This window comes from Pristis pectinata, chromosome 3, assembly GCF_009764475.1.
Source record: "Pristis pectinata isolate sPriPec2 chromosome 3, sPriPec2.1.pri, whole genome shotgun sequence".
NCBI lineage: Eukaryota > Metazoa > Chordata > Chondrichthyes > Rhinopristiformes > Pristidae > Pristis > Pristis pectinata.
Genome location: NC_067407.1, coordinates 109,319,904 through 109,343,034, shown reverse-complemented (window position 1 = coordinate 109,343,034; position 23,131 = coordinate 109,319,904). Strand labels below are relative to the sequence as shown.

The 23,131-nt window shown below is 38.7% G+C and overlaps 1 protein-coding gene across 1 annotated transcript in view; it reads left to right on the top strand.

The window, feature by feature from the left end:
* The window catches only part of ush2a (Usher syndrome 2A (autosomal recessive, mild)), a 630,034-nt gene that overhangs the window by 359,531 nt on the left and 247,372 nt on the right, over positions 1-23,131 (top strand). Inside the window, 7 exon segments of the mRNA XM_052011249.1 lie at positions 5,709-5,793; positions 5,795-5,915; positions 5,917-6,005; positions 6,112-6,159; positions 6,161-6,222; positions 6,225-6,276; positions 7,451-7,496. Coding sequence (XP_051867209.1) covers positions 5,709-5,793; positions 5,795-5,915; positions 5,917-6,005; positions 6,112-6,159; positions 6,161-6,222; positions 6,225-6,276; positions 7,451-7,496 — 503 coding nt within the window.

Sequence of the window (23,131 nt, the reverse complement as noted above, 5' to 3'; positions counted from 1 at the left end):
CTATTTGCTTTCAAGTACTGCTTTCTAAGCAACTCCACAATAAATATCACTTTTGAACTTTGTCAATCTGTCAAGAGCTTCCTATGGGTAATAAGAGATGAGGGCATAAAAAAATCATCTGTTGTGGGTTGGGATTGTGTTTTTCTGCCTTAGCCACAAATACCACCAAAGCACAAGAGAATCTTGAATTCAGAGACAGAGAGACAGTAAATGAAATAAATAGTTATCTCTTGTGCTGTGTCGTAAGTTCAAAAGATAAACAGAATTCTGCATACCTAAATTTGAACAATAAATGCTGGAAATTCAAGCAGCACTTTTTGTTTTTGTCAATAACTTGAATGTTTTCTAGCCTTGGAGAAATGTACTCACCTGGAGTCATTACACCTAAGGAACTAAATGTAAAATGGGTATTTAATAAAATATTTCATAACATTTTATTCCATAACATTTTTTGTATATATAATATTTTAGGGAATGATAAATCAAATACCACTTTTTTGGTTTTAGTAAGTGGTCTTTTTAGTTTTAACTGCATTTGCTATGTTATCTTTCTCACTGATTTTGCAACTAGTGGAGCATTTTTGATGTATAGTGATTTTTAAATTGAACTAAATGGTTGGTTTTTGCTTTTACATTTCCATTAATACTTTATGACCATCATGTAATGCTATTTCATACCTGAATTCTTGCTATTTGAATTGTGATAGCTTCTATTTTGAGCATGATTTTATCATATGGAAATATGCAAAAGTTTTAATATCCAAAATTATTAGTTTAGAGTGATAATATGTATTCATTGCTAACTGATTTTTTCAATTTATCAATAATTTCTACACAGTATATTTAGAAAAAGAGTATGCTCGTTCACTTAAAGTTGGTTGGAAATAAATCATGAGTTTATAAAATTTAGACTAAATTGAAAGGGACCCTTGAAAACAAGCTTGTTTCTAACACACATCCAAAGCCTTTTAACAGCCAGAATTGATCATATTATTTAAAATGGATTCACATAATCAAGTTGCTATTTCCAAACTGATCAGACAGATTCCACTTTAAATTGTGAGTGTGGCATACTCCCAGTATCCTTTGGGAATAATTATGGCTGCTCCAAGCTTCTTCCCTAAAGACCACCTGAAGCATGGAAAATGGACCAGGAGGATTTATAAACCGCCAGTCCTTGATACTGTGTGTATCTTTCCCTATGGAGTTTTGCCTCTCCCCTACACAGGATTTGTTTGGTTTTACGCTGTCATTATCCTTAAGTTAGCGTGGGACACATTCTTTATTTCCACTTGTCAATAGACTTTGTCTTTTAACAGGCAGGTGGAAGCTGAGAATTTTAGAATTCTCTAGTTCCAAGGATCCTTCGTGAAGTAATTGTTAGCTTTGGGCAGAGAAGTATTTTATTCTTCAGGGACTCCATGTGTATATATTGAGTTAAATGCTCCCGCTGCAACTGGCATGAGGGTGAGCGTTTAAATTCTATCTAGTTAGAGCTTTTCTGGAATTCCCCATTAGCCAGAGCTGGGAAATTGTAGATTTCCCCAGTTAGAGTAGGTAAAGATGAAGCTGTTGATTGACACATTGAGATTCTGGCTCTTAGCTGGAATTATATCCAGTTTTCTTTTGTGTGTGCTAAAGAGTAGTCAAGCTGCCCTCAAAATCCTAAGCTTTTTGCATTATTGATTACTTAAAGGTTCATTTAAGTCAAATGGTCCATGACAGCTCTTTTTCAGATTATGGAAAGCATTTAGATAGTTCCATCATCTGGTCGAATTCATCAGTAAGTGAAAAATAAAAGAATGAATAAATAGAGCCTATTGTAGCAATATGTCCAAATACTTCAAGAAAAATGAGAAGTGTTTTTCATGTGAGGTAAATTCTATCTTTATAATGAAAGAGAAACTTTGAAAATACTATTTGTTCATTTACTCTATCCCTAACTGGAACAATTTGTATTGACACTTGGTTTCCTGACAAAGCATTGTTTTTGAAAACACATTTAATTAAACAATATTGAATTCAATAAATACACAGGTTTATGGTACTGTCAGAAAAGCTGCATAAATCAACAACATAATTTTATGTTTGACTGGAGTATCCTCGAAGAATAATTTTTTTGGGGGTGTTCATTCATTGACAAATAGGAACTGCAAACCAATTACAGAGTGTTGTGCAATAGACCATTCAGGTCAGGGTAGTATTTATTTCAAATATTCAAGCAGAAGGGACAGTATGCCATTTTTTTCCTCTTAGTGTAGCTGAGATGATACATTTCTGTATGTGCCAGACAGGGAAGACATGCATACAATGATATTTTAGGACTCAGAACCTCATACACACTAATAGACCATATCATTGCATCTATATGGTAACATCCTTCATTTTTTACAACAGCAGTCACCACAGAAAACTCGGGTCAGTAAAAAGAAATCTAAACCAGTAAATTGTAAATTTTCATATTTATTTTCTCTTTACCAAGCCTAACACAAATAATAGACAAATGTCTCAAAATCTGCTTGTTAAAAGAGTATTCTTAAATTTGGCAAAGCGTTACTCTAATACAAATGTCATAAACTGCAATAGGTAGAAATAGAGATCTGTAATCATTACTGAGTGGATGGATGGCAATTTATAGATTGCAACATCTACTTTATAAGCATATTGAATGTCCTGAAATTATGGCAGCTACTGATCACTGATTGAGCTGGACTTGTGTTATTGCACCATGTTCTTACTTGTACCTTGAGAGCAGTAAAGCATCAATAAAATAAAAAGTGCTGCATTTTAAATGAAATTTCAATTGAAAAACTTAACAGCCCTTCAAATTACAGAATTTAACACAGACCAGTAAAGCTTAAATAACACATTTCTCAGCAGACCAGGGTTTGCACTCAAGGTGACTTGATTGTCTCATGTGGTAAAATTATTTACAATTATGGAATTTCTCATGAGAGTTGCATCAAATTTGCTGTTCCATAACACCTATGCAGACATACGGTGGAATCTTTCAGTATTCATGAAGGCACTTGAACCTTTCTGATAATTGAATCAGTAACAGTGTTGAGTGGAGCAAGCATAAAAACCTGTTAACCTAAAGGTCAGATGTGTGCAATGTTTATTTATCAGTGAGCAAGGGGCTAAATCGGCAGCCCCTGTCACAATCCCAGCAAAATCATCTGTAATATTAACATAGAGTAGATGAATTCCAAAACTAGGATTAGCATGATAAACACACGAGTGCTAAGAAATGTTGGCATTTCTTCCTGACAGTTTGAACTTGAACAATGAGGTGTATTCTGTATTAACCCAATGGATAAGCAGAATATTGAGTGAGGAAGTGTCTCAGCTTGCCCACCATTCAACACAATAAAATCTGCAGAGAATGAACAAGTGCCATGATGTATTGTCTGAGTTTTCTCATAACCTCACTATGACAGAATGTACTTTGTTATTTATTTATATTTTTCACCATAGTCGCACATCTTTCCCACCCACTTTCTCCTTTATGTAACACATCTCTCTTCAGTCAGAAAAGCGGTCGAAGCTGTCAGCTTCTCAGTGACTGTTGCCACATGTTGTGTGCATTTGGTCAATAGGAGGTATGAATTAAGGTGGACAGTTATGCCTCTCTCTCAAGTTTGAATGCCCTTCTGACACAAGGTGAATCACCTGCTGGCCCATCCAAAATAATCTGCATATATGTAATATTAACTGTTTTGGAAATGAATGTCATCTTGGAAGCTGTGATTTTTTTTTTTTGCCTTGGCCATTGTACTTTAGCCCTTTACTAAATCCAACAGTTTGACAAATTTAATTATGATTTCTATGGTGAATGTGGCATGATGAAAACAGCTCCATAATGTATTTTAACAGTAAACTTTAAAAAAAAAGCTGAATTGAATTATGTGAATTATCATTCAGTGATTTAGTGGATGCAGTCATGTTGGCATATGAATATCTTAGTGTTTTGTTGAACTTTCAGTATCTGCTGTTTTAGCTAGGTTAGTAAGCTATTTAAAATTATTTCTCTGCTTAGAAACAAATACGCAAATTGATTTTGTAGTAGTTAATTTCATTTTTTTTCTTGACAGCATACTCTATTGCATTATAGCTTCCAAATAAATGACATATGCAATCGCTATCATGTATAAGTCAAAGATATGCTGATTCAAATAATACATTATTGTTTAGGGTGAAAGGTGAAATATTTCAGGGGAAATCTGAGGGGAAACTTCTTCACTCAGGGAGGTGCGAGTGTGGAACAAGCTCCCAGCAAAGTGGTAGATACAGATTCAATTGTAACATTTAAGAGAAGTTTGGATAGGTACATGGATGGGAGGGGTCCGGACAGATATGGTCCGGGTGCATGCAGATGAGACTAGGCAGAAGATCAGGTAGCATGGACTAGATGGGCTGAAGAGCCTGTTTCTGTGCTGTCGTACTCTATGACTCTATCATCTAATATAGAACCATTGGGTAAAAAGATAAGAAATTTAATTAACTCAACTGTTTTATAGAGTTTCAGTCCCTAAAAGGATCTCAAAATATGTCAGAAGCATTCCTTCCTTTCTTTCTCTGTATTTGAACCATTTTCTTAAACTTCATTAATTGTGCAATTCCCTTAAGCAAAATCATTTTGTGGGAATACAAAACATCATTGTGATGTTGCTTCATCATTGTGAATTTTGCTTTAATTATCAATCATATAATGTAACTGTAAGAATGTAGCTGGAAATTCTAATCACCCACTGTGGACAAGCGTATAAAGGCTTTGCCTAGTGTAGTACAAGGCTACAATGATAAAGGTCTCGGGTTACTTTCCTGGTCTATATTGAATTAGCTAATCCAAGTTGTTCACAATCTTGGGTACTACAATTGGCCTGTGTTGCCTGACATTTAACTCTCGTAATTGCTACCCAATAACCACTTTTGTGAAGGATGTTAGTTGTACCTATCAATAGACAATTGCTGCTAAAGCTCATGTTTGTAGAGTAATCGGTTAGGTGAAGACCCAAAGTGGCTTGCCTTTAGGATTTTCCAAAAGGAAATTGATTGGTTTGCGCTTTGAATCCTTTTCTGATGTGAAAGGGGAAGTTAGTTTATTGTGTACTGTATTTCTTCTCATATTCTTATCTAAAGTACTTCAATATTTTTCTAATTAATGAGAATAAAAATGGATCATTGTGCTAATACACATGCCAAAATGAAATTTTGTAAGGAATCCTGAATACTTATTAATTGTGTAAATTTTGGTTGTCTTGACTGTTTATTATCTATTATCAAGGAATATTGTTTAGATTTCTGGACCTCGGTGTTTTATGTGGCTCTGTCTATTTATGTCTACTAATTAAGTCTGTACCTATTTTTCTCAAGACACAACAGTCTTTCCTTTAACATTAGAGAAGAGCTAAAAAGCTCAACTCTGTCAATTATAAGAGCTGCATTACTCTTCTGCTGGCTACCAATTATAAAACAGGTGGTTGGAATACAGTGAATCTAAAGGAATGAGAAGCATATGTTGATAACAATGTCTATTTTCTTCCTTCTAACACTTATTTATTTTATCTAATCCAAAACCTGGACCAATGGATCCACATTGTCATCAAAATCAATTCTCGAAGTTCATTGGTGATATGGCAACATCAATTACAACATTACCCCTTACCAAATTTAGCAGAATGGCTCCAGGTTGTTCACATTAGCAGGCATCATTCCCAGTTATCCTATTGCTCATCTACATCCATGTACTGTGTTTGTTTTTCAAGCAGAAAGTTGTACATCAGCAGGCTGTTCTTTCATCAACATAACATGTGGTTCGAGCCCTTCCTGCCACTCCTGAGAATATTTCTAATGTGGAACTTTATTCAGAGTCCCCAACCTCAGTGGTCATAACGGGGACCCATCCCCAACCAACCATCTCATCCCAATGGTATTGTTGATAATGTAGTTATGGAGAGAAAGCTTAAAGGGACCAAAGAGATTTTTACCCTTGTGACTAAGTGGTAACAAGCAGGACAACAGGATAAAGTCAAAAGCAGGATAAAATGCCAGGACAACATTGTGGGCCAAAGGCCCTGTACTGTGCTGTAATGTTCCATGTAAGTTCAGTCAGTCACTCGGGTATATGAATAATTATGGACCCCTGAACCCATGGACCCCCACATAAGATCTTGATGAGCAATATCAATGGAGGAACAAATAGCAGTGCTCAGAAAGACGTTTGAGACCTTCAGGAGTACAGCCAACTCTCATTCAAGTTCTAAGTCCAAATTGGTAAGTTATTTGGTTTTTTCAATATAAATCTTATTCGGAAAAATGCAGTTTGATTTTATCAATCAGTTTCAATATAAATGTCTAACTTTAGGAAATAGCACAGGAAAAAGAGCACCAAAGAAAACATGCTTATGTATTTATTTTCTCCGGACTAATACTTAGATGCTGATTAATCTGCAGTAGTTGACATAGAATTTGTTATTTTAAGCCATAGCTTTAATTGTGATAAAACATAACAGGACATGTACAGTATATAGTAGGGCACTAAGAAATGTTTATGACAGAGAGCCGGAGAATTTAAGTCCATTGTTCCCTGAAAATGGCAACATAGGTCAACAGGGTGATGAAGAAGGCACATGACGTGCCTTCATAGATCAGGACATAGATTATAAGGAACCTAACATTCCAACTTTACAAACTACTGGTTCAGCCACACTTGGAGTATTGTGTGTGGTTCTATTTGCCGCACTACAGGAAGGATGTGATTGCACCAGAGGGAGTGCAGGGGAGCTTTACCAGGATGTTGCCTGTATTCAAGTACTTCAGTTATGGATTGGCTGGTCTTGTTTTCCCTGGAGTGAAGGAGGCTAAGGGGGTGACATGATAGATGTAAAAATATTATGAGCTGCATAGATGGGGTAAATAGTCAAAATCTTTTTCCCAAATTAAGGGTATCAAAAGCAAGGGACCATAGGTTTAAGGTGATCTGAGGCATGTTTTTACACAGAGTGGTTGATATATGGAATGCACTGCCAGATGAGGAGGTAGAATAGGAGACTATTATTATCTTTAAGAGGCATTTAGACAGACAGTTAAATAAGCAAAACGCACATTCCTAATCTAAGTAAGTGGGATTAGTGCAGATGGGCAAAAAGGTTGGCATAGACATAGTGGGCCAAAGGGCCTAAGTCTGTCCATCACTATGACTCTACGTAATGTTATATAGAGGATTGGGCATACTTTTTTTTTTGACACAGTTGACTAGGTGCATGCATTGAGAGGAAGGAGGGAGAGACTCAGAAAAATGAAATCACTGTGTACTTCTGGAATTACCAAGGATCTCCAGGCAGTTGAATTGTGTCAGGTACAGATCAGTTGAAGCAATTGCACAGAGGTGGATCTCTGCATTCTCAATCCACCCTTTTGTTTTATAATTTATTTGTTCACTTCATAGTTGTCTGTGCAGCTACACCACCATGAGCATCGACATGGTGCCCAAGGTAGGCTGATTGACTTGTCAAATTCAGCATTTGGAATTGGTTCAAGTTCAAGTTATTTTATTCTCATTCATCCATGCTATAAAAACACATGGCGGAACAAAATGTCGTTTTCCCCCAGACTCTCACAACAAAGGACATACATAGAACAGAAGACATACAATAAACACAAACAAAAAAATCAAACAAAAATAGTGCAAGTACAAATAGTGCAAAAAAAATGGTGTATACGAAATACAAAATTTTCATCGTCACATGTACTGAGATACAGTGGAAAAACTTGTCTTGCATGCCATCCATACAGATCAATTCATTACACAGTGCATTGAGGTAGTACAAGGTAAAACAATACTGCATGTATAGCAAAGTGTCACAGCTACAGAGAAAATGTAGTGCAGGTAGACAATAAGGTGCAAGGTCATAATGAAATAGATTGTGAGGTCAAGAGTCCATTTGATTGTACTTGGGAACCATTCAATAGCCTTATAACAGCACGATAGAAGCTGTCCTTAAGCCTGGTGGTATGTGCTTTCAGGCTTTTGCACCTTCTGTCCAATGGGAGAGGGGAAAAGAGAGAATGACTCGGGTGGGTGGGGTCTTTGATTATGCTGGCTGCGAGAAGTGTAGTTGGAGTCCATGGAGGGGAGGCTAGTTTCCGTGATGTACTGAGCTGTGTCCACAACGCTCTGCGGTTTCTTGTGGTCACGGGCAGAGCAGTTGCCGTACTGAGCCATGATGCATCCAGATAGGTTGCTTTCTATGATGCATCTATAAAAGTTGGTGAGTGTCAAAGGGGACATGCCAAATTTCTTTAGCCTCCTGAGTAAGTACAGGAGCTGGTGAGCTTTCTTAGCATGACGTCTACGTGGTTGGGTCAGGACAGGGTATTGATGATGTTCACTCCTAGGAACTTGAATCTCTCAACCCTCATCACCATTGATATAGACAGGAGCGTGTGCACCACCCCCTTCTTGAAGTTAATGTCCAGCTATTTTGTTTTGCTGACGTTGAAAGGTTGTTGTCATGACACCATGTCGTTAAGCTCTCTATCTCCTCCTCCTACTCCGACTCGTCGTTATTTGAGATACAGCTCACTATAGTGGTATCATCTGCAAACGTGTATTTGGAGTTAGAGTAGGATTCTGGCCACACAATCATGAGTGTATAGGGAATAGAATAGGGGGCTGAGGACACAGCCTTGTGGGGCACCAGTGTTGAGAATAATCGTGCCGGAGGTGTTGCTGCCTATCCTCACTGATAGCGGTCTGTTGGTCAGGAAGTCAAGGATCTAATTGCAAAGGGAGGTGTTGAGCCCCAGGTCTCAGAGTTTGCTGATGAGTTTGCTTGGAATTATAGTATTGAAGGCGAAGCTGTAGTCAATAGACAATAGTCTAATGTAGGTGTCTTTAGACCTGTTTCAGCAGTAGGTGAACTGCGGTAGGTCGAGGTTTTCTGGGAGGCTGGAGAGGCCGTGACCAGTGTCTCAAACCACTTCATGATGGTGCATGTCAGAGCCACCAGGCAGCAGTCATTAAGCCACATTACCTTGTTTTTCTTAGGTACTGGAATGATAGTGGTCTTAAAGTAGGTGGGAATCTCAGATTGAAACAGGGAAAGGTTGAGTACTGTATGTCTGCAAATACCTCCCCACCAGCTGATCAGCACAATATTTGAGGACGTGGCCAGGGACACCATCCAGGCCAGATGTTTTCTGCGGGTTCACTCTCCAGAAGACTGATCTTGCATCCTGAATGGTGACTATGGGTGCCTTAGAGGCTGTCGGGGTGGTTGGTGACATACCAATCCCCTTCCGCTCAAACTGTGCATAGAAGGCATTCAACTCATCGGGAAGGGATGTGCTGTTGTCGGCGGTGCTGCCCAACTTCACTTTGTTGCCCGTTATAGTATGTCGACTCTGCCACAACTGACAGCTGGTCTGGGAATCTATTTTGGATTGATATTGTCTTTTGGCATCTCTGATAGCTTTACGGAGATTGTATCTTGATTTCTTGTAAACGTCAGTGTCACCTGATTTGAATGCTGCAGTCCCAGACTTTAGTAAGGAGTGGATCTCCCAGTTCATCCATGGCTTCCTCTTTGGTACACAGTTCTCAACACACTTGCTGATAAAGTCCATGATGGTGGGTGACATACTCATCTAGGCTGGCAGCTGAGTTTTTGAACATGTACCAGTCCACTGACTCAAAGCAGTCAGGTAGAAGCTTATCTATTTTCTCAGACCAGCACAGTATGATTCTATATATTTCCTCTTCCTTTCTTCATGAAATACTTGACTGAATTTGTGATAGTCTCTCACTGACTAGAAAATCCTCCATACTGAAAGCAGAAATTCAGAGAGAAGTGATTTTTCCTTCCCCTGTCATTGGCACAAGGCCCTACCATGCCCACATCTATAATGAAGCTGACACTACATCAATGGCCCACAGATGGAAATCCCAATGATCTCAGATAGGCAGAAGCAGTGCATTTTGGGAGTCATTCTGTCTGACAGCTTGGAATGAGGATGGAAATGAGGGCTGATAGAAGACAGGGTAATGTAGTTCCCATGCCACAGTAAGACTGCAGACTCAGCTATATTGTCAGGGTGAACCATAAAGGTGAAATTAACTACTTCTTACAGGAACTGAGAGAAAGAGAAACAATTGTATAATGACTCATACCTCTTCCATTCCCTTCCCCTGTCTTATTAGTTCACTTTGTTTAGATATATAATGTTATTTTTGTAGTAAGCTGGAAGACTTCAGTAATTTTGGTCAACAATTGCACAAATCTGAAAATGTTGGTTTCATTTCGAAAATCCTCCATTAACAAATATTTGGTTAACACTTAATACTGCAAAACAGGCCAACTGGAGGAGAATTAAAGAAAATCAATGCGCAGAAAACACTGGAAATATAGAGCAGATCCATCAGCATCTGTAAAGAAAAAGATTAACATTTTGAGTATTGACCTTCAACAGAACAGGAACAGAGGAAAGCATCTGACTTGTGTTTACAGTCTTTACTAATTTTATTTCAGATTCTTAGTTATTCCAATTTCATTCTCCTACTTGCTTCCCATAGTCTTTGGTTTTCCACTTTTGCGGATAACCATTCAATTTGTTAAAACATTTCCCTTGTTTCCTTTAATTTTCTGATGATCTAAAATGCATACCTTCTCATAGACCAGTGGATATAATGCATCACCATTTAACCTTTAAAACCTTTTTGTATTCACTACTTCTGTAATTTTCACCTTTCCTTTGATGCTGATTTGGTGTTTATCACATTGTTTCTCTTTTTTTTCCTCTTGCTCTGATTGTGTACTACTCTGTATACCTCTTGAACAGTTTTCCACCTTTCTTTGTATTCCCTTTTTCTGTCTAACCCATAAGATACTGTTGGGAATATTGGAACTTCTATTAATAGAGCAGACAATGGAATGCATAATTGTATGATGCTGCAGGCATATTGCTCATGATGCATTAAGAGTCCTAATCGTGCAAAGCCAGGTGGCAGAACTATAATGTAGGACTGCTGGGTGTCTATTATATAGCAGACAATTTTACTATGTAGGACAAGGACATCAGACACAGGAAAGATAGTCACAGGGGGAACCAAGCAACAAACCAAAAGTGCCAGAACTATTTCCTTTCAATGGTAGAATCAGTCAGTTTGTGTACAAAATTGATGCATTGCAGGTGGACCTGTGTCGGGCATTCCAGTCACATTATGAGATGAAAGGCTAATCTATGTCAAAGTTCAGAGCCATATCATCTCAGTATACAGGGCTAATTTGTACCACACTACCTATATTGAGGTCTGCTAGTATCCTAAGGTATTTCAAATGGCTCAGGCCCCTGCCTGATAGTATGAGGAGCAAGCACTAATGTGCTGAAGTTGTCATGTTTTATGTTCAGCATTATCACTATTGGGAAATTGAAGGGCCATAGTCCATAAATGTACTTAAACTATTATTGGTTGGCATCATTTCTTCGTTGTGAATTGAATCCTAACAGTCTAGAGCAACATATTGATACATCAATGTGCCATGTCATTTTGTGACCCCACCTGTACTTATTTTAAAAATGGTTGAGGTTTTAGTGTTAAAAATATTCAAAACTGTAGCTCTTAAATTTCTCTGTTATGTTCACAAGTACATAGATATAAAGCATATTTATTTCAAACTGGCAGTTGCTAAAATAGTGATGAGAGAAATTTCATCTAAATGCAACAAGCATTTTTACATACATGTATCACAATGTAATTTTGGGTCTGCCGGGTTTGAAATGATATTAGGCGAATATCATGATCTGATTTAATGAAATTGCATTCCCGTTGGGGAGCTGTACCCCTATTGAAATTCATTTCAGTAAAGCATGGGCATAGTGCCCACAATTTATCATCCCTTATGTTAAACTAAGACTCTTAAATATGTTACTATGGGATTCCCTTTGCCAGCTATTTTAACAGAGACTTGTGTGATTTTTACATTGTTTATTCAATAAAAAAATAAATAAACAAAATCCATGTCAAGATATCAGGTATGTACTAATATTCACATGGCAAAATGTCAAACATCCTTTCACGACTAAATTAGAATTAAAAACGTGCATCTATGCATTGTCCAGAACCATAATCAAACATTAAATGGGAGGGGTTTAGGGAAGGGCATGGGAGCAGATAGATTAAAGCATGTTCACTAATGGTGAAATAACTGGATATACAATTGGGCGGACTAAGATGGGCATGGTGTTCATTAGATTCAATGGTTGTCAGGCTGAGGGAGGGTTCAGAAAGTAGCAAGGCCATGAAAGGAGTTAAGCATAACAACCAAAATTTTCAATGAGGCATTCTAGGATGAGAATCAATTAAGGTAAGCAAGGATGGAAACTATGGGTGAGTTGGGGATGCAACTACATTAAATTCATGCAAGCTTGTTTTGGATGACCTCCAAATTGTGGAAGGTGAACAATGAGAATTTATCCATGGAAGGATTGATTGGAATTGTCCAACCTGGAGAAAATGAAGGCATGGATGAAGATTGCATTATCAGACAGGTAATGAAGTAGAGACTAAGGATGTTATGGAAGTGGAAGTAGCTGGTCTTTCTAATGAAATATTCTTGGAATTGGAAGCTTAGATCCAAGTTGAGTAGAGTTTGAATGTTGCAATCAGTCTGGCACAGCCTGTGAAGATGTCTGGGATGAAGGTAGAATTAGCAACAATGATAGAAAATTTGTGATGAATCAAAAGCCAGTCCTTAACTAGAGGAAATTCTAACTCATCCAATAATAGACATTGGGCAAACTAACAAAGAGTCTGAAGCGGAGCTGGGGGAATTTGAGCTGGGTGTCATCAGTGAATGAAAGGGAACTGACCCCTCATCTGTAAATGATGTCACTGAGTGTCAGCATGTAAAAGAGGGAAAGGTGGAAGCCAAGGATCACTTATAGATATTTGAGCTTATGGCTTGAAATGGGATTGAAGTCTGTACTGGAAATTAACTAGCTATGGTTAAATAGACAAGAGAAGAAGCACTGGGAAGAGAGAGTGATTGGAGGGAGGTTGGAAAGCTGATTATAGCAAGTGCGACAGAGAGATCAAGAAAGGATGAGAATGAATATTCACCATGTTGCAGTTACTGGGCATGTTGTTTGTGGCTTTAGTTTATTCACTGAACAAAATTTGATTAAAGATTTATCTTTGCCAGCAAGAATGGATACCAATGAATGTAATTTTATTGCAATGCAGCAAATGCCAACTTCAGTTGTAATTATACCTTATGACAACAGTTGATCCAATAACTACTATCATTTATGGGCCTTGTTTTTAATAATTAGACATGCAAACAGATGTAGGTGCCCGTTTCCTTAATTTTTTTATTAGTCTCTCCTCAATCCAGCGGAGACTTCATGCTTGGTGGAATCTCCCAGCCTTTATTTGGGCTGACAGGCTCTGCTGCGAGTGATTCCAGAAGCACCAACTTAGAGTCATAGAGTATTACAGCACAGAAACAGGCCCTTCGGCCCCTCTAGTCCATGCCACTTGATCTTCTGCCTAGTCCCATCTACCTGCATCCAGACCATATCCATCCAAACCCCTCCCTTCCATGTAGCTATTCCAAACTCCTCTGAAATGTTAGAATTGAACCTGCATCTACCACTTCTGGCAACCCACTCTACACTCACACCACTCTGAGTGAAGAAGTTCCCCCTCAGATTCCCCTTAGGTTTAGGGTGAAAGGTGAAATATCTATGTCCTCTGGTTCTAGTCTCATCCAACCTGAGGGGAAAAAGCCTGCATGCATTCACCCTATCTATACCCCTCATAATTTTGTATATCCCTATAAGATCTCCCCTCATTCTCCTGTGCTCCAGGGAATAAAGCCCTAGCCTATTCAACCTTTCCCTATAACTCAGGTCCTCAAGTCCCGGCAACATCCTTGTAAATTTTCTCTGCACTCTTTCAACTTGACTTGGTGTACGTGGACAGCTGAAGAGCAAGAAGCACATTCCAACTTGACTCGAATGTGCCCAACGCACTGCCTGCAAACGTTCCCAGGAAGTGCTGAGGGGAAAGCATACCCAAGGATAACTAGCTCTGGAGGAAAAGCTGGCCTGAGTCCATGCTGCAAACAAGAGGCCAAGCTGGAAGAGGTATGGAGGAAGAGGTTTCAGATCCCCCACACCACCTCCACAATCTGGCCGCCACCCTCCACTGCAGACTCCAGAGATTGCTGGTCAATGCTAAGGAGCAGCTGCTGTTCTCAGGGGAACAGGATGCTTTGGGGAAACGTACATTTTAATATGATTTATTTTGCACTCAAAAGTAGATGTAGGCAGCAGTCTCCAAATCCCTAAACAATTTACGAAGTAAATATTCTCGAAACAGAAATAAATTCTACTTAATTGCTTAAAGGCAATGCAGACCATTTTAGTCCGGGTAACACCTGATAGTGAGGCAGGAGTTATGGTATGTGGATTGAAGCAGCTTATTTCCTAATGGGTGAATAATGTAAGAAATCCATCTCTCTTTTGAAGTGTTCCAATGTAATCAATGCCCAATTGTTCTACAGCCTATTCTGGCTGAGACAACTGCTTGGACAGCCAATGGGTCTGGGGACTTGGTCTCACCAGTCAAGGCCACTCAGTGACAGGACTGGACATTTATGTCCTGATATGGCCTGCACTGCACAGGACCTTGCCGATCAGTTTGGGCTCAGCCTCCCATTGGGAGATGTAGCTCAGGAGCACACTGGAAATACAGTGTATTCCCATAGGCGTGCCACTGGAGAGCTCGAGGTGCTAATCAGACGATCTGTCTCATTGATTCCAGTATGTTGGCAGATTTAACCATGCTGTTGATTGGTCGTACACAATGGCAGCCTGGATGGGGCCAGGACAGAGCAGTGTATTGTAAAACGAGGTTACAAATAGAATGCACATCCAAGGACCCAGATAAGGACCTTGATCAGACATCCGATGGAAGAAAGTTGATGAGGCTATGCAATGAAATGCTTCATACATGAGACGGCTTGCCAAAAATCCAGTGTTGATTATTAAGGAGCATGGAAGAGACCAGCACCAATCTGCCACTGGACTTGGAGCATATGTGATGCCCAATTCCGTTCACAGATTCACAGACCCAATGATGCAGCAACAGGTGGACAGTGTAGTACAATCAAATTTCCAACAACTGAGTGCTGCATTGGCCGCTCACAATGCTGCCCTTGGGGCTGTGGATTACAGTACCCTGAATGACCCTTCAATAGATTACAGAGACTGCTGTGCTGCTGGCCCAGGGAGTATTAACCTGCAATCTTCTCTGTTGTTGAGATGCTGCAGTCTGTAGCTGGCCTCTTAGAGCACAGACAAAGGGACTTGATAGACAAATGTGAAGAAACACACGGGGATAATTAATTTATGTTGGTGTGCAATATAGTATGAATTAATCTGTAAATATGGTTTGAAATGTTTTTGCTGGCTTTTACTTTTGTATTGGAGCCAAATGGAGCTCACGGTCAGGCATAGCAGGAAGGTAAGGAGTGGAATTGTGGGTGAATGTCGCTTTCCAGTTTGCTTCCTCCTATCCTCTTCCTCCTCTTCCTTCTTCCCTCTAGTTCATGCTCCTGAGAATACACTGCACAGCTGGTGGCAAGGGCTGCTGCCTTTCCTGCAGCAACAGCATGTGAAAATAGTAGCAGTAGGCTACCATGCCACTGAAGCCTGCCCTACCATTCAATATGAGGCTCATCTATGTGGCCTCTTCTGTGCCAGTTCCCCATGACCCAATTCCTTGATCTTTCAAATACTTACCTATCTCCACCTTAAGTATATCTAATGATCAGGCCTCCACCACCCTAGAGAGCAGAGAATTCCAGGGATTCACTACTCTGTGGGAGAAGAAATTATAAGCACCATAGTTATAAATGACCAGTGCCTTATTTCGTAACTATGTCCCTTTGTTCATGATTCTTCCACTATTAATTATCCCCGTGCGTTTCTTTGTATTTGTCTGTCAAATCCCTTTGACTGTGCTCTTCAGGCACCACAACCTGTGGCTGAGGCTTGGTGTGTTGACTCAGTGGAGTATACTGCCAAAAGCCTTGAAGGATAATCTAAACCATCTCTTTGCCTAAGAGGCCAGCTACAGACTTCAGCATCTCAGCAACAGAGAAGATTGCAGGTTAATATTCCCTGGGCCATCTTAATGTTTACCCTGTCAAGCACCTCTAGGATCTTATTTGATTGAATAAGGTCACCCCTCATTCCTCTCAAGTCCAAGGAATACAGCCCCAAACTGCTTGTGCTCTCTTGACGGGCCAGCCCTCTCATCCCAGGAAACAGCCTGGTGAACCTCTTTGGACTGCCTCCAATGCTACTATGCCCTTTATTGGTAAGGGGACCAAACTGTGCATGCACAGTATTCCAGATATGATCTCACCAACACCCTGTACAAAATCTTCCTATTCTTAAGCTCCAACCCTTCACTACTTGTTGGACATGCCTGCTAACTTTTTGTGATTCATGCACGAGAACACCAAGATCCCTCTGAACTTCACTCTCTGTTCAGTAAATAGTCTGCCTTTTGATTCCTCTACTCAAAGTGCATGACCTTGCACTTCTCACATTACACTTTGTTTGCCAGGTTTTCACCCAATCACTTAGCCTATCTATATCCCATTGCAAATTCACAAAGTCCTCATCACAACACGCCCTTTCAGTTATTGTCATACGGTATCTTTGGCATACTTGGAATCATTACATTTTGTTTCATCCTCCAAGTCATTAATTATAAATAGTAAACAATTGAGGGCCAAGAACCGATCCCTGAGGTACTCTAAGTTACAGACCTCCAGCCTGAAAAGGACACATTCATTTCACCTCTCTGTTTTCTATGAGACAGCCAGTTTTCAATCCATGCTAACAGACTTCGTCCAATACCTTGGGATCTTAATATATGCACCCACCTCTTATGTGGCACCTTGTCAAATGCCTTTTGGAAATCTAAATACCCTACATCTGTAAGTTCCCCTTTATCAACTCTCCCTGTCATATCCTCAAAGAGTTCAAGCACATTTGTCAAACATGATTTACCTTTCATAAAACTGTTGACTAGATTTGATTATATTCAGCTTTCCTAAATGATTAGTTATTTCCTCTTTAATTATTAACTCTAGTATCTTGCCAACAACAGATGTTTAAAATAACTGCCCAATAGATCTCCACCTTCTGTCTTCTTCCCTTTTTGAACAAGGGAGTCGTATTGGCTGTTTTCCAATCTTCTGGTACCCTCCAGAATTTAGCGAGTTTTGAAATTTTTCAATCAATGAGTCCACTATATGTGCAGTAGATCAGATTCCATTTAGGTCCTCAAAAAGAATGAAATTGAGATGAAACTTTCTTAAACATGACAACTTTAATATCAGGATTTTAACATTTTTATAATATATTGAATTTTTCTGTTTGCATAGACCAATTTCCTGAAAGTGATTGACTTGTGTATAAACTTGAATCAAGGAAATGTACATATTCAAGCAGTTTAGATTTAGGTTTTCAAGTACACAGATGCTGCTTTATAATTTGACTTGTATGAGTGCCAGATTTAGGGGTATTTGACTCTCCTGAGGATTTCATTGAATATATTTGCATACTAAAATAATGAACTTGAAACTGACAAACCAAATTATTTTAAAAATGTGTTGTACCTGTATTCATTACTTGTAAATAATTGAAATTATTATGAAGATTCACTGTCGTCTAATTTTTTTGTGGGAAGGGGAAACACTTAAGGTTACTTCAAATATTAGGAAGAAAAACTCAATTTCTCCACTTAATATTAAATGAATTAAAATGTCATAATGAGCCAAGCTATACTAACTTGACAGTCATTTAGAGAGTAAATTGTTGTATAAAATAATTTGAGTTTCTAAAATGATTGCACCAAGTAAAAGAATCTCAAGAAGGTTGTTACAGTTGTGTCTTTTCTCATTTCATTGGTTAATGTGCTCACATAAAATTCATAGATGCATTAGTTTAATGAAGTTCTGACAATTTAAAGCAATAGGTCCAATTACTATACCCACACAGAGATTTTGAACATCACCTTCAGTATAGTATCCAGTATAATTTCAACATAGATTTTTTTCATAATTGATATAAATTGTTTTTACTTTGGATTAAACTTCTAATTACTTCATTCAAGAGTACCTTTTCTAACAAAGTTCTATACTCCCACTATTAATTTTCTTAGAAAAATTGCGGAACTTTCTACCTCAACCATACCGAATGCAGAAAATTGCTTAGTCCATCTCAGAACAGCCTCTTCGTCTGTTTTCTCACTCTTTTACTGACAATTTTAAATTGATGATCCCTTCTCACTGAATCCCCCAAGCAGACAAATTGGCTGAGAACTTCCTCAGAGCTGTTTCCGTGCCAATGCAGAAGTAAGATGCAAACCTTGGTTACGTGTGCAAATAGGTTATCTGTCTTACTTCAGCCATTACCTGTCTCCAGAATAAACTCCATGGAAATTCTCAGTCTTAGATGTCAATTTTAAACCCATGAATTTTGGGAATGTGGAGTGTAAATTGACTAGTATTAGAAATACAAAATATGTTTAATCCAACTCCTCTGCTGTCAGCTATTCTCTCAAGGTAGGCAGAAAATGCCAGCTGGCTTGGGGGTGGGAAGAGGAAGTTTGAGCAGCTGGAGAGCACCTGTTGGCACCAAGGGAAGGCAAGCATGTCACAGAGTGTATCTAGGTCTGATCTTGAGGGAGGAAAGGGAAGCAGGAATTTAAGGTAGGGGTGACTGTGACGACTTTTGTGGGCCTAGGAGCAGCATTCTTGCTCCCAGAAAAGAAAGTTTTGCACGTTTAACATATGTCATGCCTGCTTTCTGCTTCAGTCTAGCAAGTTAGCCATCCTCAAGTCTCAGTTAAAGTGTAATGATGGCCTTCCCACTGTAAATAGATCCCAATTTACATCTTTCAGACATCCTTACTTTCTTAAGTTGAGTGCCACATCCAATTATCCTGCTGCCTGGAAAGCTCTAATTAACCTGCTCAATTATTGGCACATCTGTACACTTTACACAGTTCAAGCAAAATTAAAAACAACTCCATTGTCTTTCTTTTCTCAATCAATCAAAAGCAATTACATTTTTCAGATCTTATTAGGTTACTGCAGTGAAAACATTCCCAGTATTTCAAATCACGTCACAGAACAATATTTCTCCAACCTGGTGAATGGACTTGTGCACTTTTTATGGTTTTGATGTTGGACAGAATCATGCTCAAACTGATCCCTCTGCCTGATCTCTCACTATCACAGCACACTTTACCTGTGTGAGACCTTAACTTTTGCAGCTTTGTGGTGTCATAGATTATAGATTCATAGAGTTATACAGCATGGAAACAGGCCCTTTGGCCCAACTCATCCATGCTGAAAAAGATGCCTATCTACGCTAATCTGATTTACCTGTGCTTGACCCTTATCCCTCTAAGCCTTTCCTATCTATGTATCTGTCCGAGTGCCTTTACCACCTCCACTGACAGCTTGTTCCATATGCACACCATTCTGTACGAGAAAACTGCTCCTCCGATCTCCTTTAAATCCTTCCCCTCTCACCTTATACCTATGCACTTTAGTTTTAGACATCCCCACCCTGGGAGAAAGACTGTGACTATCTATCCTATCTATGCCCCTCATTATTTTATAAACCTCCACAAGATCATCCCTTGGCCCTCTTCGCTTGAGGCTTGACAGCTGCAGCTGTCCTGCAAAGCTGAGTGGGCCACTAGCTATGACAAGGCCTCAGGCAGTGAGCCCCATTCTCTCTGTATTCTGACAACTCACCATTGTCAAAGGCTTTTGAACTGCATTCAAATAATCAGATAAAAGCAGTTCAATAGACTCAACTGCTGACAAAAATTTAAAAAGTAATAAATTTACCTAAATATGCCATGGGCCACTAAAAAAAATTTAAAATTATGAGAATAATGTAAAATAAAGAAAAGTAGAAAAAACTTTTTAATCAGTATCTATTACCCCAAATAGGGTAATGCTGTTTATGTGAGCCATGATTGATATAAAGCTGAGATGCCAGATGTGAGGTATATCTGGTCATTCAACTTAGTTTTGTGTGTGTGCTCAGTGGTGGAATGGGATTTAGCTGGTGCATCAGACCTCCAGCTTAACTCTGACTTTCGCCTCAAGTGAGGAAGTGTTTAAAATGCTAATCTGCAAGGAGGACATTACTAACATTGTTCACTATGGAACCATTGGCCAGCGGCACATTCTTAAACGGTGGCTGTTACATTGGCTTGCAAATTTATCTGTACTAGTTTGTATTTTATTTCTAAATTGATAAGGCTCAGAATAGTATTGAACTTATTAAAAGAATTATTTATATACACTCACACCTTCAAGGAGAAATGTACTTGCAATGTCATGATTATCTTTGTTCATCACACCCTTCTTCACCTTTCCATTAAATATATACTTTTATTGCATTCCTGGGTTTCCATACCAGAAAATATTAACCCACGTGTCCACATTAAATTTCATCTGATATACAGTATGTCTATCCATTTTATTAACCTGTCAATTGTGTTTAATTTCTCCAGAGTCTTTTGATAGAATTTTGATTGTGGAGTGGGAAATGTCTAGATACTTTTTTTTAAAAAGTTACACCTCCTCCCAAAATAATTTACAATCTCTGCAATTACCTCAATCCCCCATTCCTGAACCCTACATCAGGAATATTATTATTATTATCATCATCATCAAACACGCTGGGCCTTGACTTGAAACATCAACTATCTCTTTGCCTCCAAAGCTGCTGCCTGACCTGCTGAGTTCCTCCAGCAGTTTGCTTTTTTTTTGCTCCAAGTCATGTAGTATTTGCAGACAAACAAAGAGATCTCAGCTCCAATTATTGGACAACAGAACAAAATCCATTCGTATCAACTTTCTTTTTAGTCTATTAATTTCTTATCCATCCTGCTATATTTCCTCATGAACCATTTGCCTTATGTTCTTTTATGCCTCTGATGTGACATTTCAGCAAATATCCTCTGAACTTCCAGATTTAGTATATTGCCTTCAACTATCCAATCAGTAAATTCTACTAATCCTTTAACAGAGGAAAACTTTTGCATTATCTTGAGGCAAAATAGGAATGAGGATAACAAAAAGTTAAGTGCAAATGTAGGAGTGCAAATTCCTGTTGCTTCTTGACTTAAAATGTAGATAGGATTACTTGCACTGAATGCAGATATTGAGCAACGGAAGCCAATTGCCAACGCCAATATTGTATGGAAGAAAAAAAGGCAGAATCAATAGCCCTCAGTTGAGACTTGTTTATACAGTGCTGTGGAGACTGAGTTTCTAACATTGCCTTCCACTATGGATAGTACGAGGTCAGATTTATTCCCCTTGAGATGTTATTACTGTATTTGTAATGGGTACAGGGATACATATTTACATTTTTGCCTGTGTTGCTTTTCTGGAATTATTGCCATCAAAATAAGTAAAATCTGTCAGGAATCTAACCTACATGACCCACTCAGTAAGCTTTTCTTCTGACAATTCTATTATTCTGTTCACCATAAGACTTTCCTTTGTGCCTTTTTCCAAAATTCATTGAGTGTTCCAATCAGAAGTTGCAATGACAAAAAGATTACTGTTGCCACGATGCATATAATACATATTATAGTATACTGACCATTTTATTTAGGATGTACATATTTCTCAATTTACCTTGAATAAGGTGCATTTTCTGATGGTGTGAGCACTTTGCAGAGTCAGGCCTCTGACCTTATCTGCTATGTTCTTTCTTTGCTAAACATTTCGATGACCCTTTATGCTGAGAAAAATAATGGGCGTAGTTTTGCATGTACTCAACCACCTTTATAAGTAAAAATTATGGAAATTGCATCCCATGTTGGATTACCAATATAAAACAGGCACTGTCATTTTAAAGCTTACTAGTCTGCTTTGAAGATTCATTTAAAGCTTTATAATTGCGGTTTGCATTGAAGTAATTTCATAATGGTTTATCTTACTAATTTGTAATGCCTGTATTGGCTTTTGATCACGCATCCTAAAATCTCCTTATTTGTCTTGGTGTCTGCTTTCGTCTGATTATTTTCCTGTGAGACGTTTCAGAGCATTTAATTAAATATGTAAATGCAAGGTGTTTTCACCACTGAATACGATGCCCGTTTGTGAAGGTTCCATTTTGCCTGAGGAGTGAAAGTCTTCAAATTACATTTGGGTCCTGAATGTTGTAACCAAGCGTAATAGGAGAATGCGGATGTCTTTGGCCAGTCCTATGACCTGTCTATGAAGACACACCTGTTCTCATAGGTAGATCCATTCCAGAAATCGGTCCATTGTTGGTAGGTCTCGTCATTCAATCAAAAAGATGACGGAGGTGTGTTCTAATCTAGATTTTTTCTTTCAGTTGATATCAGTAAAATGGAATTTCAGAAGCAGAATTCAATATTCATCAGCTGTTATATGTTACATGTCGCAGTGCCAATCCAAAGCCAGATTGACAACAATGAAAACAGATTCAATCTTCAGGAACCAAATGCCTATTATCATTCCATCTGGGCACATTGCAGCCTTCAGACTCGCTATTGAATTCTCCAACTTTACGTAATTCATTCTGTTTTTCTGTCTGTCACAAGAACACAAGAAAATGGGAGCAAGAGTTCAACCCAGCCCCACCATTCAATAAGATTGTGGCTGATCTGTGCCTCAGATTCTCTTTCATGACAATTTCCCATAAACCTCAGAATTAGCCTCTTATGCCTGTCATAACTTTGGCTTGGTTTTTTTCTCTTTCTATTCGTATAGTCTGGCATGTCCCACTGCCTTGCTGTTAGCAACACATCCCACAGATGAATAATGGGCTATGGGCTTCCAATTGGCACTTTAAATTATCTAGTCTCAGACTACCAATGATGTTCCCATTGTTCTACACATCTCTCTGCTACTGAAAACTATCTTGTTTTTTCTCTTTCATAGTTCTGACTATTAGACCAAAAAGCTGTTTCTTCTTTCACAGATGCTCCCTGATCTGCTGAGTTTTTCCATCATTTTCTGTTTTTATTTCAGATTTGCAG